The sequence below is a fragment of the Arachis hypogaea genome, chromosome 5 (assembly GCF_003086295.3).
Source record: "Arachis hypogaea cultivar Tifrunner chromosome 5, arahy.Tifrunner.gnm2.J5K5, whole genome shotgun sequence".
NCBI lineage: Eukaryota > Viridiplantae > Streptophyta > Magnoliopsida > Fabales > Fabaceae > Arachis > Arachis hypogaea.
The window spans coordinates 92959704-92979139 of record NC_092040.1 but is presented as its reverse complement, the minus strand read 5'-3'; the positions used below and the strand labels follow the sequence as shown (position 1 = coordinate 92979139).

The 19436-nt window shown below is 37.7% G+C and overlaps 2 protein-coding genes across 2 annotated transcripts; both read left to right on the top strand.

Moving 5' to 3' along the window:
- Positions 1-528: 528 nt before the first annotated feature.
- LOC112803761 (protein FAR1-RELATED SEQUENCE 5-like) lies at positions 529-2842 on the top strand. Its single transcript, XM_025847232.2, has 5 exons — positions 529-705; positions 932-1668; positions 1752-2102; positions 2296-2378; positions 2490-2842. The coding sequence occupies exons 1-5, from the start codon at positions 529-531 to the stop codon at positions 2840-2842; spliced, it is 1701 nt and encodes a 566-aa protein (XP_025703017.2).
- On the top strand, positions 2532-4048 carry LOC112799767 (uncharacterized). The gene is made up of 4 exons (XM_025841798.2): positions 2532-3259; positions 3357-3434; positions 3517-3669; positions 3756-4048. Exons 1-4 carry the CDS (start codon positions 2954-2956, stop codon positions 3780-3782), a joined length of 564 nt encoding a protein of 187 aa, XP_025697583.1. The 5' UTR covers positions 2532-2953; the 3' UTR covers positions 3783-4048.
- Positions 4049-19436: the final 15388 nt, after the last annotated feature.

The following is a 19436-nucleotide window of genomic DNA, read 5'->3' as shown; positions in this document are numbered from 1 at the left end:
TAAACGTTAATAATACAATTAATATATTTATTTTTTATTCGATAAAATGCATATAATATTATTATTTTAATTATTAGTTGGATTTTTTTCGATACTTATTTGAACATTAAATTTTTCAAAATTATTATAATCAACAATTAATTTGAGTTGTTTATTATTTATAAAAAATATCTAAAATATATTATCATGGTATTAGTTGGAATTTTTATTACTTGGTTGGGCATTAATATTTATTCATCTTATTTTTTTTATTGATGTTATTGGTTGGTATTTTAGATAATGGTTGGAAATAGTTTATTTCGTAAGTTATTACACATTCAAAATAATACAATCGAACTTACAATATTGCTAGAACACATCCAAAAATCTATCAAATAGCACAAAATTTTTTTTGGGGTCTTACTGATCCAAAATGTTTAACCAAATGGACACTTAGCTATTAATTTGCATATAGTTTAATTAATTAAAATTTTTTCTTTTTCTACTATTATAATGACCATTATTTTATTTATAATCTTAGACATCAACATGGCATTTGTGATAGACTTGAACACGCAGCCATCGTTAGAAGAAATTCACTCATTTGATACCCATATTGATATGGACGATACAAATATTTGCAATAGTTCAAGCAATGATATGGACGATACAAATATTTGTAATAGTTCAAGCAATTCTGCTACAGAAACTGAGTGCACGACTGAGGTAGTTGCCATTTTTTATTTTAGAATTTTTTATAATGTAACAATCTATTCTTCTTATATTTATGGCCAACTTTTTTACTTGCATTCTAGTTATAGTTTATATTTTAATACATATATTCCTGTCAACATATCCAAATATCCGAGTAATGACACTATAAATATATATATGCACGTATTATTTTGTCATTCTTGTGCCACAATCCTTGTTAGTATGTATTTTTTTTTAGGTCATAATTCATCCCACCATTTCTGATGAGGAGATTCCAAAAGTGGGGATGCTATTTGGAACCCTCGAAGAAGCACGCCAATTTTACTACAACTATGCCAATAAAGTGGGATTCGAGCCTCATATAAGAAACACTAACTTCGACAAGAATGGAAGGACACCCATTAACCAATCCATACAGTGCAATAGAGATGGATACCGAACAAAGAAGAATCTGGTAACCCAAAGGTCAAACACAGTCTCATCTGTACACTGTAAAGCTCGCATCTATGTGAAACTTGACAAAGAGCTTGGAAAATGGAGACTGTCGAAAGTAGAATTGGCTCACACGCATCGGTGTGATCCTAGTTTGTCATGGATGTTCAAGAAAAATAGAGAACTCTCCATGCACGTTAAGGATGTCATTGAGCGCAACGACCAGGCTGGTATACGACCTTCGAAGACTTTTCAGGCGCTTGCTGATGAAGCTGGTGGTCGTTCTAATCTGAAATTTCTTGAGAAAGATGTTAGAAATTATATATCTGGTAAACTCCAAATCAATGGAGATAATACTGATGCGCAAGAGATGCTGGACTATTTTACCAGGATGAAAGAGCAGAACCCGAATTTCTTTTACGACATTTGTGTCTATAGTGATAATAGTCTCAAGCATGCATTTTGGGCGGATGCTCGATCAAGAGCTGCTTACGAGTATTTTGGTGACGTGGTGTCATTTGACACCACATACAAGCTCAACAAGTAACTTTTTTTCTTGGTCTTTTTTTTTAAAGACTCATTAATTTACAAACTCACTGATTGCCCCAGACGTTGATTTTTTATAGGTATGAGATGCCAGTTGCAGCATTTGTGGGTGTCAATCACCATGGAAGGTCATGTCTTTTCGGGTGTGCTTTATTGGGCAATGAAGAGACTGAGTCTTTTGAATGGCTCATGCAAACATTTATAAAATGTATGGGAAAAACATCAGATGGAATCTTAACTGACCAATGCGGGGCCATGGCAACAGCCATTCGAAATGTCATGCCAAACACCAGGCATAGATTGTGCATTTGGCACATCACGAGGAAGATACCCCATAAACTTGGAAAGTTGAGCCGATATGAAGAAATTAAAGCCACAATGCGTGGAATTATTTGGGAGTCTCATTCGCAAGAATCATTTGAAAGTTCTTGGTATGACTTCATTGAAGAGTACACCCTTCATGACAACAACTAGCTTACTGGTATGAATACACATCTAAAAATCTTGTTTGGTCTGTTTATTTGTCGTATTAAGTATTGACTAGATTTTGTAAAAGAAATGAACTTATGCTAAATATTCTTTCATGCATGTTTAGTGACACAACATAGGTGACTATTTTAACAGCAAATATGTCTTTCAAAGTGCAGATATCTATAATATTCGCAATATATGGGTCCCTGTTTTTCTAGAGCACGAATTTTGGGCTGGTATGAGGAGTACACAACGGAGTGAGAGCATGCATGCTTTCTTTGATAAGTACCTAACGTGTAGGAGCAGTTTAATTCAATTTGTGCACCAGTATGACAATTGTCTTGCAGATAAGGAACAACAGGAGTTGGAATGCGATGCAGCAGATAATAGGGGCCTGATCCCATGTGCCTCGAACTCTCCTATTGAGAAGCAGTTCCAATATGAGTACACGAACTGCATATTTCGCGATTTTCAAGCCGAATTTGTCAAAAAGTGCGACTACAACCTGTCTCCAAGGGTAGTGAAGGACAACCAATACTTCTATGAAGTGACTCAACAGAAGATAGTTAAATGGATGTCTATTTACAGCGAGTATGAGGTTGTGTTTTGTCCTATCTCGCACCAAGTTAGGTGCAACTGCTTCAGGTTTGAGTCATATGGTATCCTCTGTTGCCACATCCTATCGGTTTTATCCCATTGAAGGGTTGACAAGGTGAACTCGTCGTATATACTTTCTCGGTGGAGCAAGAATGTTTATCGTAAGCACACCCATATTAGAAGTAGTCACGACTCACGGCGCTTTGATGAAAGCATGAATATATTTAGGGGACTGTGTGTTGACTTCTACAATGTGGCCCAGGACTTTGTGCATGATAAGGAGGAGGCTGATATATTGCGGTCCGCTTTTGCAAGTGCCAAAGTGGCACTTAGCAAACATCGGGCAAAACATTCAGAAAGCATGCGCACAAGTGAGTGTCTTGATGGATTAAATGTTTTGCAGAGCCCTCCTCATGTGGTACCTAGGGGGCGTCCAAGCTTCAAGAGACTGGAGGCAGATGTGGACCGGAAAATTAAGAATGGTACTAAGAAACGTCGAGCTAGTTGTAAACATACAAAGGTTAGTTATGACGGCCAGGGTTTGGACAATTCTCCTGCGTTGGATATATTTTTCATGTGTGGAGCCTGTTGAATTTAAGATATTTTCATATGTACAGGAAGTTGCAGCTGTTGAAGGAGACAAACATTCAAACAAGGCCACCGAGAGACGCATTACTGCTAGCAAACACCCTAAGGTTTATTTTACTGTTTATTGCTAGAGAGTATGCTATGAGTTTTGTATGTTGTAATTTAAATATCGTTCATGTATGGATGTAGGATTTTGCTCCTCTTGAAGAAGATTGTTTCACCGACAACACCGTTTCTTGTATCCATGAACATTTTCCTAATGCAACAAATACGCAAATGGATTCCTTAAGCTCGGTGGGATTTACAACATTGTTGAATTCGTTCCAGAACCGTTGTATTCATGTAAGATTATTGCATCAGAGAACTTTTTATTTAAAGTTGCATTCATCCATTCTTCGTTGACATTAGTGTATTGTATTTGTTTGTAGGCACATTCTTATAGTAATATTGACTAAAGGATAACACATGCAATAGCAGCTCCAGCATCTACATATTCCAAATCCCAATTTCATATTAGGGTGCATCCTGTTTTTTTTTTTTTTTGACAATTTCAGTTCTATTTATGAATTTTCGATGTGTTCTATTTCGTTTGTGTAGAACAAGAATATCATTTTTGATGTGTCATAAAAGGGTAGGTATGTTTCTCATTTTTGGAGTGGCAATTTCTTTAATTAATATAGAGGACCGTACTTGTGCTATATTACTTAGCAGTTGCAAAGGCAATGTTCATTGGTTCAAATGAATGAATTTTAGATGTGTTCAGGAATCCATTTATCATATGGGATATGATTTTGGATGTGTTGCAAGTCAGTCTAGTTCGTGATTAGAAAAAAATTTACTCGCCATAACCAAGTGTAACGTACGACCAGCGAATGAACAATTACAAAAAAGATGAACATAGCAAAATAATTAAGGCTAATTGAGTCACCGAACAACATCAAAAATGACATCCGAGATTAAAGAGCAAAATATATCCATTTTAATAACTAATTACATCTTAACGGAACTGCAAAAATACTTGAAGAGTGGTGGACGAAATCGTGATAAAAGAGTTCCAGGCACTGTTAGAGAAGCTCACAACTCCGTTCAACTTAACCAGCAAGTGTACTGGGTCATCCAAGTAATACCTTACGTGAGTAAGGGTCGATCCCACAGAGATTGTTGGTATGAAGCAAGCTATAGTCATCTTGTAAATCTCAGTTAAGCAGATTAAATGGTTATGGGTTTCGAAAATTAATAATAAATAGAAAATAAAATAAGATAGAAATACTTATGTAAATCAATAGTGGGAATTTCAGATAGGCGTGTGGAGATGCTAGAATCCTTTCGAATCTCTACTTTCTTATTGCCCTCATCCAATCTTTCTTACTCCTTTCCATGGCAAGCTGTATGTAGGGCATCACCATCATCAATGGCTACTTTTAATCCTCTCGGGAAAATGGTCCTATGCGCTGTCACTGCACGGCTAATCGTCTGGAGGCATCACCCTTGTTGATAGCTACATCCCATCCTCTCAGTGAAAATGGTCCAAATGCTCTGTCACAGCACGGCTAATCATCTGTCGGTTCTCAATCAGGTTGGAGTAGAATCCATTGATTCTTTTGCATTTGTCATCACGCCCAGCCTTCAGGAGTTTGAAGCTCGTCACAGTCATTCAATACTGGAATCCTACTCGGAATACCACAGACAAGGTTAGACTTTCCGGATTCCCGGGATCCTACTCGAAATACCACAGACAAGGTTAGACTTTCCGGATCCCCATGAATGCCGCCATCTATCTAGCTTATACCACGAAGATTCTATTGGGGAATCTAAGAGATATGCGCCCGGCCTAGAGTAGAACGGAAGTGGTTGTCAATCACGCGCTTTCATAGGTGAGAATGATGATAAGTGTCACGGATCATCACATTCATCAAAGTGTTGTGCAACGTATATCTTGGAATAAAAGTAAAAGAGAATTGAATAGAGAGTAATAGTAATTGTATTGAAACTTGAGGTACAGCAGAGCTCCACACCCTTAATCTATGGTGTGCAGAAACTCCACCGTTGAAAATACATAAATGAAAGGTTCAGGCATGGCCGAATGGCCAGCCCCCATGAAGGTGATCAAAAGACCGAATGGTCAAAAGATTACTAATACACTAGTAAAAAGTCTTATTTATACTAAACTAGCTACTAGGGTTTACATGAGTAAGTAATTGATGCATAAATCCACTTCCGGGGCCCACTTGGTGTATGTTTGGGCTGAGCTTGATCTATCCACGAGCTGAGGCCTTTCTTGGAGTTGAACGCCAAGTTATAACGTGTTTTGGGCGTTCAACTCCGGATCATGACGTGTTTCTGGCGTTTAACTCCAGACAGCAGCATGTACTTGGCGTTCAACGCCAAGTTACGTCGTCAATTTCCGAATAAAGTATAAACTATTATATATTGCTGGAAATCTGTGGATGTCTATTTTCTAACGCCATTGAGAGCGCGCCAATTGGAGTTCTGTAGCTCCAGAAAATCCATTTCGAGTGCAGGGAGGTCAGATTCCAACAGCATCAGCAGTCCTTTTGTCAGCCTTTTTCAGAGTTTTGCTCAAATCCCTCAATTTCAGCCAGAAATTACCTGAAATCACCGAAAAACACACAAACTCATAGTAAAGTCTAGAAATGTGAATTTAACATAAAAACTAATGAAAACATCCCTAAAAGTAGCTTGAACTTACTAAAAACTACCTAAAAACAATGCCAAAAAGCGTATAAATTATCCGCTCATCACAACACCAAACTTAAATTGTTGCTTGTCCCCAAGCAACTGAAAATCAATTAGGATAAAAAGAAGAGAATATACTATAAATTCCAAAATATCAATGAATATTAATTCTAATTAGATGAGTGGGACTTGTAGCTTTTTGCTTCTGAACAGTTTTGGCATCTGACTTTTTCCTTTGAAGTTTAGAATGATTGGCTTCTCTAGGAACTTAGAATTTCGGATAGTGTTATTGACTTTACTAGTTAAGCATGTTGATTCTTGAACACAGCTACTTATGAGTCTTGGCCATGGCCCTAAGCACTTTGTTTTCCAGTATTACCACCGGATACATCAATGCCACAGACACATGACTGGGTGAACCTTTTCAGATTGTGATTCAGCTTTGCTAGAGTCCCAAGTTAGAGGTGTCCAGAGCTCTTAAGCACACTCTTTTTGCCTTGGATCACGACTTTAACCAATCAGTCTCAAGCTTTTCACTTGGACCTTTATGACACAAGCACATGGTTAGGGACAGCTTGATTTAGCCGCTTAGGCCTGGATTTAATTTCCTTGGGCCCTCCTATCCATTGATGCTCAAAGCCTTGGATCCTTTTTACCCTTGCCTTTTGGTTTTAAGGGTTATTGGCTTTTTCTGCTTGCATTTTCTTTTTCTTTCTATTTTTTTCGCCATTTTTATTTTCGCAATCTTCTTCCTTTTCACTGCTTTTTCTTGCTTCAAGAATCAATTTCATGATTTTTCAGATCATCAATAACATTTCTCTTTGTTCATCATTCTTTCAAGAGCCAACAATTTTAACATTCATAAACAACAATATCAAAAGACATATGCACTGTTCAATCATTCATTCAGAAAACAAAAAGTATTGTCACCACATCAATATAATTAGACTAAATTCAAGGATGAATTCGAAATTCATGTACTTCTTGTTCTTTTGAATTAAAATATTTTTCATTTAAGAGAGGTGAAGGATTAATGGATTTTATTCATAGCCTTAAGACATGGTTACTACATACTAATGATCATGAAGTAGAGACACAAAATATAGATAAACATAACATAGAAACCGAAAAACACAAAGAAATAAGAACAAGGAATGAATCCACCTTTAGTGGCGTCTTCTTCTTGAAGGACCAACAATGTTCTTAAGCTCTTCTATATCCCTTCCTTGCCTTTGTTGCTCCTCCCTCATTGCTCTTTGATCTTCTCTTATTTCATGGAGAATGATGGAGTGCTCATGATGTTCCACCCTTAATTGTTCCACATTGTGGCTCAAATCTTCTAAGGAAGTGTTGAGTTGTTCCCAATAGTTGTTGGGAGGAAAGTGCATCCCTTGAGGCATCTCAGAGATTTCTTGATGATGAGCTTCCTCATGCATCTCTTGAGAACTGTGAAGGGTCTCTCTTGCTTGCTCCATCCTCTTCTTGGTGATGGGCTTATCCTCTTCAATAGAGATGTCTCCTTCTATGATAACTCCAACTGAGTAACATAGATGGCAAATAAGGTGAGGAAAAGCTAGCCTTGCCATGGTGGAGGGCTTGTCGGCTATTTTGTAGATTTCATTGGAGATGACCTCATGAACTTCTACTTCCTCTCCAATCATGATGCTATGAATCATGATGGCCCGATCCACAGTAACTTCAGATCGGTTGCTAGTGGGAATGATGGAGCGTTGAATGAACTCCAACCATCCTCTAGCCACAGGCTTGAGATCCAGTCTTCTTAGTTGGACTGGCTTGCCTTTGGAGTCTCTCTTCCATTGAGCTCCTTCCACACATATATCCGTAAGGACTTGGTCCAACCTTTGATTAAAGTTGACCCTTCTAGTGTAGGGGCGTTCATCTTCTTGCATCATGGGCAAGTGGAACGCCAACCTCACATTTTCCGGACTAAAATCTAAGTATTTCTCCCGAACCATTGTGAGATAATTCTTTGGACTCGGGTTCGTACTTTGATCATGGTTCCTAGTGATCCATGCATTGGCATAGAACTCTTGAACCATTAAGATTCCGACTTGTTACATGGGGTTGGTTAGGACTTCCCAACCTCTTCTTCGGATCTCATGTCGGATCTCCGGATGCTCATTTTTCTTGAGCTTGAAAGGGACCTCAGGGATCACCTTCTTCTTTGCCACAACATCATAGAAGTCGTCTTGATGGCTTTTGGAGATGAATCTTTCCATCTCTCATGACTCGGAGGTGGAAGCTTTTGTCTTCCCTTTTCCTTTTCTAGAGGATTCTTCGGCCTTAGGTGCCATTGATGGTAGTGGAAAATAAAAAAGATTGTGCTTTGACCACACCAAACTTAAAATATTGCTCATCCTCGAGCAAGAGAAGAAAGAAGAGAAGAAGAAGAAGAAGAGAATATGGAGGAGAGGGAAAGTGTACGTTCGGCCAAGGTATAGAAGAGGGGATTGTGTTGTGTGAAAATGAAGTAGAATGGAAGGGTATATATAGGGAGAGGGGAGAGTGAAGTTTCGGCCATATAGGGTGGGATTGGGTGGGAAAATGTTTTTGAATGTTGAAGGTAGGTGGGGTTTATGGGGAAAAGTGGATGGATGTGAGTGGTGAAGGGGGTAATTGGGAAGAGAGATTGAGGTGATTGTTGCAGGGTTTTGGGAAGGAGTGTTTATTGGGAAGAGAGATTCAGAGATTGAAGTTGTTGGGAAGTGTGACATGGGGAAGAGTAAAATAGGATTAGGAGGTAAGGTGGGAATATGTTAGGTGGGGATCCTGTGGGGTCCACAGATCCTGAGGTGATCCTGTGGGGTCCACAGATCCAGAGGTGTCAAGGAATTCCATCCCTGCACCAAATAGGCATGTAAAATGCCTTTGCACACCATTCTGGCATTTAAACGCCGAGTGGTGCACGTTCTGGGCGTTCAACGCCCATGTAAAGCATGTTTCTGGCGTTGAACGCCAGTTTCATGCTTGTTGCTGGCGTTCAGCGCCAGCTTTTCCTCTAGGCACATTCCTGGCGTTCAAACGCCAGAATGTTGCTTGTTTCTGGCGTTCAGCGCCAGATTCATGCTCTGTTCTGGCGTTGAACGCCAGCCAGATGCACTTTACTGGCGTTGAACGCCAGCCTGTGCTTCCTCCAGGGTGTGATTTTTCTTCTGCTGTTTTTGATTCTGTTTTTAATTTTTATATTTTTTTCCGTGACTCCACATGATCATGTACCTAATAAAACACAAAATAACAATAAAATAAAAATTAGATAAATAAAATTGGGTTGCCTCCCAACAAGTGCTTCTTTAATGTCAATAGCTTGACAGTGGCTCTCATGGAGCCACAAAGGTGATCAGGTCAATGTTGTATAGTCCCAACTCCAAACCTAGAGTTTGGATATGGGGTCTTAACACCAAACTTAGAGTTTGATTGTGGCCTCCCAACACCAAACTTAGAGTTTGACTGTGGGGGCTCTTCTTGACTCTGAACTGAGAGAAGCTCTTCATGCTTACTCTCTTTTGTCACAGATAGATGGCCATGTGCCTTAAACACAAGGTAGTCCCCATTCAATTGAAGGACTAATTCACCTCTGTTGACATCTATCACAGCTTCTGCTGTGGCTAGGAAAGGTCTTCCAAGGATGATACTCTCATCCTCTTCCTTCCTAGTGTCTAAGATTATGAAATCAGCAGGGATGTAAAGGCCTTCAACCTTTACTAACACGTCCTCTACTATTCCATAAGCTTATCTCAATGACTTGTCTGCCAATTGTAATGAGAACAAGGCAGGTTGTACCTCAATGATTCCCAGCTTCTCCATTACAGAGAGTGGCATAAGATTTATCCCCGACCCCAGATCACACAGAGCTTTTTCAAAGGTCATGGTGCCTATGGTACAAGGTATTAAGAACTTGCCAGGATCTTGTTTCTTTTGAGGTAGAGTTTGCTGAATCCAGGTATCTAGTTCACTAATGAGCAGGGCAGGTTCACTTTCCCAAGTCTCATTACCAAACAACTTGGCATTTAGCTTCATGATAGCTCCTAAATATTGAGCAACTTGCTCTTCAGTTACATCTTCATCCTCTTCAGAGGAAGAATAGTCTTCAGAGCTCATGAATGGCAGAAGAAGATTTAATGGAATCTCTATGGTCTCTATATGAGCCTCAGATTCCTTTGGATCCTTAATAGGAAACTTCTTCTTGCTTGAGAGACGTCCCAGGAGGTCCTCCTCACTAGGATTTTCGTCCTCCTCCTCCCTTGTGCATTTGGCCATATTGAGCACATCAATGGCCTTGCACTCTCCTTTTGGATTCTCTTCTGTATTGCTTGGGAGAATACTGGGAGGAGTTTCAATGAATTTCTTACTCAGCTAGCCCACTTGTGCCTCTAGATTTCTGATGGAGGATCTTGTTTCACTCATGAAACTGAAAGTGGCCTTTGACAGATCAGAGACTAGATTGGCTAAATTAGAAGTGTTTTGTTCAGAATTCTCTGTCTGTTGCTGAGAAGATGATGGAAAAGGCTTATTATTGCTCAGCCTATTACGTCCACCATTGTTAAAGCCTTGTTTAGGCTTTTGTTGATCCTTCCATGAGAAATTTGGATGATTTCTCCATGATGAATTATAGGTGTTTCCATAAGGTTCACCCATGTAATTAACCTCTGCCATGGCAGGGTTCTCAGGATCATAAGCTTCTTCAGAAGCTGCCTCTTTAGTACTGTTGGATGCATGTTGCCATCCATTCAGATTTTGAGAGATCATGTTGACCTGTTGAGTCAACACTTTGTTCTGAGCCAATATGGCATTCAGAGCATCAATTTCAAGAACTCCTTTCTTTTGAGGTATCCCATTATTCACGGAATTCCTCTCAGAAGTGTACATGAATTGGTTGTTTGCAACCATATCAATGAGTTCTTGAGCCTCTTCAGGCGTTTTCTTTAGGTGAATAGATCCACCTACAGAATGGTCCAATGACATTTTCGAAAATTCAGATAGACCATAATAGAATATATCTAATATGGTCCATTCTGAAAACATGTCAGATGGACATCTTTTGGTCAGCTGCTTGTATCTTTCCCAAGCTTCATAGAGGAATTCACCATCTTTTTGTTTGAAGGTTTGAACATCCACTCTCAGCTTGCTCAGCTTTTGAGGAGGAAAGAATTTATCCAAGAAGGCTGTGACCAGCTTATCCCAGGAGTCCAGGCTATCCTTGGGTTGTGAATCCAACCATATTCTAGCTCTGTCTCTTACAGCAAAAGAGAAAAGCATGAGTTTGTAGACTTCAGGATCAACTCCATTCGTCTTTACAGTCTCACAGATCTGCAAGAACTCAGTTAAAAACTGATAAGGATCTTCAGATGGAAGTCCATAAAACTTGCAGTTTTGTTGCATTAAGGCAACTAGCTGAGGTTTCAGCTCAAAGTTATTGGCTCCAATGGCAGGAATGGAGATGCTTCTTCCATCAAATTTGGACGTTGGCTCTGTGAAGTCACCAAGCATTCTCCTTGCATTATTATTATTTTCGGCTGCCATCTCCTTCTCTTGTTCGAAATTTTCTGAAAGGTTGTTTCTGGATTGTTGTAATTTAGTTTCTCTTAGTTTCCTTTTCAGAGTCCTTTCAGGTTCAGGATTAATTTCAACAAGAGTGCCTTTTTTCCTGTTCCTGCTCATATGAAAGAGAAGAAAACAAGAAAAGAAGAGGAATTCTCTATGTCACAGTATAGAGATTCCTTTATGTTAGTAGAAGAAGAAAGGGGATAAGAATGAAGAAGAATGAATAGTCTGTATAAAGAGTAAGGATAGGGGAGGTGAGAAGAGATGAAGAGAAGTGTAAGAGATGAAGAGAAGTGTTAGTAAATAAATAAAAAGAGATGAGAGAGGGAGAAATTCGAAAATAAGTTTGAAAAGGAGTTAGTGATTTTCGAAAATTAAAGATAAGATATAAGATTAAATTAAAATTTAAAACAATTAAAAAGAATTTTTGAAAAAGAGAGAAGTATTTTCGAAAATTAGAGAGGGATAGGTAGTTAGTTGGTTTTGAAAAAGATAGGAAACAAACAAAAAGTTAGTTAGTTGATTGAAAAAGATATTAAAATCAAATTTGAAAAAGATAAGAAGATAAGAAGTTAGAAAAGATATTTTAAAATCAAATTTTTAAAAAAGATAAAGATATGATAAAAAAGATAAGATAAGATATGTTTGAAAAAGTTTTAATTTTTAAAATTACTTAACTAACAAGAAACTAAAAGATAAGATTCTAGAATTTAAAGATTGAACTTTTCTTAACAAGAAAGTAACAAACTTCAAATTTTTGAATCAATCACATTAATTGTTAGCTAATTTTCGAAAATATGATATAAAGGTAAGAAAAAGATTTTGAAAATATTTTGAAAAAGATTTTTGAAATTTTCGAAAAATAGAAAAAAAATGAAAAGGATATAATATTTGAAAAAGATTTTGAAAAGATAAGATTTTTAAAATTGAAAATTTGACTTGACTTGTAAGAAACAATTAATTTAAAAATTTTTTGACTAAGTCAACTCAAATTTTCGAAAATTATGAGAAAATAAGGAAAAGATATTTTTTTGATTTTTGAATTTTTAATTATGAGAGAGAAAAACACAAACATGACCAAAAACATGAAAATTTTGGATCAATACACAAGATGCATGCAAGAACACTATAAATGTCAAGATGAACACCAAGAACACTTTGAAGATCATGATGAACATCAAGAACATAATTTTGAAAAAATTTTTGATGTAAAGAAAACATGCAAGACACCAAACTTAGAAATTTGTAATGCATGGACTCTAATAAACAAAAAATGCATATGAAAAACAACAAACAACACAAAACAAGAAAACATCAAGATCAAACAAGAAGACTTACCAAGAACAACTTGAAGATCATGAAGAACACTATGAATGCATGGAATTTTCGAAAATTTAATGCATAAAATTTAAAAACATGCAATTGACACCAAACTTAAAAGTTGACTCAAGACACAAACAAGAAATACAAGATATTTTTTATTTTTATGATTTTATGAATTTTTTTGTATTTTTATTAATTTTTTCGAAAATAAAGTTTGGAAAAAAACAAAAAATAAAAGAAAAATTTTGAAAAAGATTTTTGAAAAGAAAATTACCTAATCTGAGCAACAAGATGGACCGTCAGTTGTCCATACTCGAACAATCCCCGGCAACGGTGCCAAAAACTTGGTGGACGAAATTGTGATAAAAGAGTTCCAGGCACTGTTAGAGAAGCTCACAACTCCGTTCAACTTAACCAGCAAGTGTACTGGGTCATCCAAGTAATATCTTACGTGAGTAAGGGTCGATCCCACAGAGATTGTTGGTATGAAGCAAGCTATGGTCACCTTGTAAATCTCAGTTAAGCAGATTAAATGGTTATGGGTTTCGAAAATTAATAATAAATAGAAAATAAAATAAGATAGAAATACTTATGTAAATCAATAGTGGGAATTTCAGATAGGCGTGTGGAGATGCTAGAATCCTTTCGAATCTCTACTTTCTTATTGCCCTCATCTAATCCTTCTTACTCCTTTCCATGGCAAGCTGTATGTAGGGCATCACCATCATCAATGGCTACTTTTAATCCTCTCGGGAAAATTGTCCTATGCGCTGTCACTGCACGGCTAATCGTCTGGAGGCATCACCCTTGTTGATAGCTACATCCCATCCTCTCAGTGAAAATGGTCCAAATGCTCTGTCACAGCACGGCTAATCATCTGTCGGTTCTCAATCAGGTTGGAGTAGAATCCATTGATTCTTTTGCGTTTGTCATCACGCCCAGCCTTCAGGAGTTTGAAGCTCGTCACAGTCATTCAATACCGGAATCCTACTCGGAATACCACAGACAAGGCTAGACTTTCCGGATTCCCAGGATCCTACTCGAAATACCACAGACAAGGTTAGACTTTTCGGATCCCCATGAATGCCGCCATCTATCTAGCTTATACCACGAAGATTCTGTTGGGGAATCTAAGAGATATGCGCCCGGCCTAGAGTAGAACGGAAGTGGTTGTCAATCACGCGCGTTCATAGGTGAGAATGATGATGAGTGTCACGGATCATCACATTCATCAAAGTGTTGTGCAACGTATATCTTGGAATAAAAATAAAAGAGAATTGAATAGAGAGTAATAGTAATTGTATTGAAACTTGAGGTACAGCAGAGCTCCACACCCTTAATCTATGGTGTGCAGAAACTCCACCGTTGAAAATACATAAATGAAAGGTTCAGGCATGGCCGAATGGCCAGCCCCCATGAAGGTGATCAAAAGACCGAATGGTCAAAAGATTACTAATACACTAGTAAAAAGTCTTATTTATACTAAACTAGCTACTAGGGTTTACATGAGTAAGTAATTGATGCATAAATCCACTTCCGGAGCCCACTTGGTGTATGTTTGGGCTGAGCTTGATCTATCCACGAGCTGAGGCCTTTCTTGGAGTTGAACGCCAAGTTATAACGTGTTTTGGGCGTTCAACTCCGGATCATGACGTGTTTCTGGCATTTAACTCCAGACAGCAGCATGTACTTGGCGTTCAATGCCAAGTTACATCGTCAATTTCCGAATAAAGTATGGACTATTATATATTGCTGGAAAGCTCTGGATGTCTACTTTTCAACGCCGTTGAGAGCGCGCCAATTGGAGTTCTGTAGCTCTATAAAATCCATTTCGAGTGCAGGGAGGTCAGATTCCAACAGCATCAGCAGTCCTTTTGTCAGCCTTTTTCAGAGTTTTGCTCAAATCCCTCAATTTCAGCCAGAAATTACCTGAAATCACAGAAAAACACACAAAATTATAGTAAAGTCCAGAAATGTGAATTTAACATAAAAACTAATGAAAACATCCTTAAAAGTAGCTTGAACTTACTAAAAGCTACCTAAAAATAATGCCAAAAAGCGTATAAATTATCCGCTCATCAAAGAGTCCTTTAGAGGACAACAGGAATCAAGGTTTTTGCTTATATTTAATTTCTAAGGTTATTATGTTAGTAAAAAGAAATAAAATAGGTAAATTGAATCGTACCAGTATCACATTGGATCCAGTTTACTTTTATACTCATCTCAGATCACATAAATTGAATTCTACCCATTTTAGTTACCAAACATCTACTAAATTATGAACATGACGTTTTGTGAAAATGAAGTTCATACACGCTACTCAAATTCTATACACAATTCCTTATAGTATGCAAGAGATGAAGATGGAGAATTGTTTTAGATGTGTTGTAACTCAATCTAGTTGTCGTTTGGAAAAGAGTCTACCTGTTTTAATTTACCCACAATGCATGAACAATTAACAAAAAAGTTAAACATAGCAAACTAACTAAGGCTATGTGAGTCTCCGAACAATATAAAAAATAAAGAGATGATATCTTAGATTAATGAGCAAAAAATATCCATCTTAATAGCTACTTATATTTGTCCAATGCTATGTTTTCCTGTTTCTCCTATTGGCCCTCCTGCATGCTGCCTCTTCTACTCTTCTTGTTAGCTCAGCAGTGTTAGGCGTAGTCCAAGGATCTCTCAACTCTTTTCTTTTATTTCTTTGAGACACACGGCGTAAAGGGGCATGCGCAACAGCCTCTACGGTGTTCAGATAACCATTCCACGGATCAAGCATAATGTCTAGTAGGTACTTCCTCCTCATTATAGCCATCTCTTCCTACATACATTAATGTTCAATGTCACCAAACAATAATATCATAAAAATATTAGATACATTATTCTAAATGGATCTATGGCATACCGTTGTCCAAACTGGCACAATATAATTATCCATGTCAAGAGTTTCTGGATCCCATGAGTCCATGAATTTAATGACAAAAACTCCGCAGTCATAACTATCAATCAAGAGAAAAGCAAATATGCTTCAAGTTAATTTGGTGTTTATACCCAATAAAATAAGACATCACATTGAACCATACCTATTTGGCTGAATCGGAACATCCACATAAAAGGGCTTTCCTATGCCCCTGTCCTGGACTTTGCACCATGGAAAAGTGAGTTGGGCCAACTCGTCAATAAGCTTGGCCTGTATATAAGAAGAGATACCAAAATTATTCAGATGCAATTGGTTATTGATCTTAACTGGACATGATTGGCATTTGTATCGGCCGTGTTTATACTCACCGCATATTCATCCACTTTGATCCTATGATCAGTAAGAGGGGGTCTAAATAGAGAGTCAAGAGCAAAGAATGTCGCACTTTTTGGATGAAAAGCATACAACCACCAGTGATTATCCAGGCAGATAGGTACAAACAACTGCATCATACTCAGATTTTATTTTTCGATACTCTTACAAAGATACAAAGGGATGCACAAAAAACTTTATACTTGTTGGATCTAATATTTTTGAACATTTACCGTATGTCTCTTGGCCGCCTCTACCTTGTTGAACAGACGGATCTCGTTCCCCCAACATTCTGCTAACCCCATATACTCTGAGTTGTGTTTGTCCTCAAAATTTTTAACATTCATAGGTGTCATAACACGCCCCTGTACATATTTAGTCTGTATTAGTTTATTATTAAGTGTATTGGTGTAAAAACAAGTAAAAAGTCACATTGATATGTGTTCATCATACCAATATCATTGGATTAATGCAGTAGAATTCTTCTTGAAACCTCTTGGCTGGAAGCTCATTAAAGAGTGCATACATGCACTCTATCACCTGCACATGCATAAAAGCATAAAGGGCAAAACGAAAAGAGATAATAAAAGTAGGTTAACATTCTATATACATGGCTATTATTTGTGTTAGACTTTTTACCCGACCGTCGACCCATTCCCTCCTTTTTAATGTTTTCAGATCTCTTCGTGTTAGGTCCAACGTATAATGTGTCCGGTACCACACGATAACTTCATCCGACGGATTTCTGTCATCCATTACCCATCTGTACACCTTCTCCTTTGCATCTTCATCAAAATCCGGTGGGATTATAACTTGAGCAGGCGTTGGTGGAGTGTTATTGACAAATGTTGGTTTCGCTGAAAGCCTAATGCACTCTTCAGCTTCATTTTGGGGTATTCCACGATCAACCTCGCCGCTTTCCATGTTATCCACACTTTCGTGGGGTCCGGAATACACAACCATATCTAAACACTTTGATGTCCTGCACTCCCCAAATAAAAGATGGTCAGCCAATCCAAAAAAATCCACATTACAACATCAAAAATACTAGTGTACATATTGTATCCCTAGATTGAAACAACAATAATTGGTACATGTACTTACGTTACACTCGATTCGTTGACAACATGGTGCTCTTCGTTGCTCACGGGGCTAGGTGCGCCAAAATCAGCAACAACTTCTTCTTGGAGCTCATGACTGCACACACTATGTACTTTATGTTAATATAATATAACAGAAACGGAGCTAATTAAACACATCTAAATTTACAAAATGGCGAACAAATAATTGTTGAAACACATCCGTATTGATACAAATAACATCTAGTCATTTCAATACTATTATACATATCGCATAGGTAAAGTATAAGAGGGATAAATAGTAAACGTGCTTACTTTTCAATACTAGCAATGATAGCATGGTGTTTTCCGTTGCTCACGGGACTAGGTGCTCCACACTCAGCAACAACTTTTTCTTGGAGCTCATGTCTAAATCATTTAACTCATTAGAATAGGACTTACTTAAACACATCTAAAATTACACAACGTTACACAGGTAATTGCTGAAACACATCCAAAATGATAGGAATAAGACATTCATTCCAATGCTAGTGTACATATCGGCAAGGTGAATTCTAACATCAATTATTAGTAAATGCACTTACTTTTCAATGCTAACATCGAAAACTTCTTGGAGATCAAGATTATACACACCAATTCATTCAAGTATTATATAATATAATGAATAAGTGCACGCATACAAATCTAACCACAAAAGGAAGGAATATAAAATTAAATATAAAGTAAAATGTCATTTAAACTTGCCTTTCCTTCCGGTTTTTGGTGCCATTCAACACTCGACCTCGAGACAAGGGGACATTAGCTTTATCTGAGGATGTTGAGCTTGGGTTCTCTCTATGACATAATTCTTTATCGCTAATGTCAGTCTCGGTGAAAAATTCTCCCTCATCTGAGTCAACAACAATTTTTTTCGACCTTTTTCTTGTTCGCTCCTTAGTCCGAGGTCTAACTTGTGCACCCCGTCGATTATCACGTGTTCTCTTTTGTGGTTCATCGGCGTTGCCCTTTTCCCTCTCGAATTTTCGTAACTCATCAATCTTTTGAATTAGACCCTATTACATCTATTAGTTAATTCTCAAGCATAGGTTCACAGTAAAAAGATTAAATACATGTACATATGTATCTATACCGATTCCCGAACTTGTTCTTCCTTTACTGCTTTTCTAAGCTCAGCAACAGTCCATTCCTTAGTCCATGGTTCAACGCCACCAGAATATCCCCTAAGGTCTCCGTGTTTGTTTGTATGCAAGTAAAGTATCTGCCACAAAAACACATCAGCAAATTAGCACTACACGTCAAGCAAATCTAGGTATAACAAGTCATATGGCTCAACTTACCAAGAGAGCGAACATGCACCCATCAATAGTCCTTATTCCATCTTCCTTAAATTTCCTTAAGCCCTCCTTAACACAGTCATAGATGTGTCTACCCCAAAAAAATCTCATTAGATTACTCACATCTATCACGCCCGGGATGAATGAAGTGGTAATATACTTATTACTGGAAGCAAACAAAAAGGCCTTCATGACAAACATTATGAAGTAGCGCCGGAACTCCTCATTTTCTACTTCTGTTGTAACCGAGCAACTAATAACATGGGTCTTCACCTCTTTTTGGGTTCTGCCTTCAAAGGTATCTATTAGCTGACGATGCTTCTTCAGATCTAATTTCGGGAAGCTATCACCTGTAACACGGAAACCACAATGTTGAGAGAAGTAGTACTATCCAAAAAACACTAACTAGCAATAGTCTTACTAGGCACCGTAAAATAGAACATATATGCACTTTACATTAAATATATATTTTATGTATTACCATTTGCAGGGAGTTCCAATGCTTGACTTAGCACTCGTGCATTCACCGGTATGTCTCTGGTTTCAACTTCCAAAAGCATTCGATCCTTGTTATATGATCGTGCCAGGGCGACAACCAAATCTTGGTTCATCGACCACTTAGAGATGTGCCTCAGGCATCCAAAACCTGTTTTCTCAACTTCTTGGTATTTGATCGGATATTTATCTTTTAAATGCTCCATCATATCCGCAATGGCAGTTGGAGAGCAGCGGGTATCAAGTGTTTTCTAAAAAATTAAACCACTAGTTAGTATATGTGAAATTGTGTATCTCAATTCCAAACCTCAAAAATATCTAAAG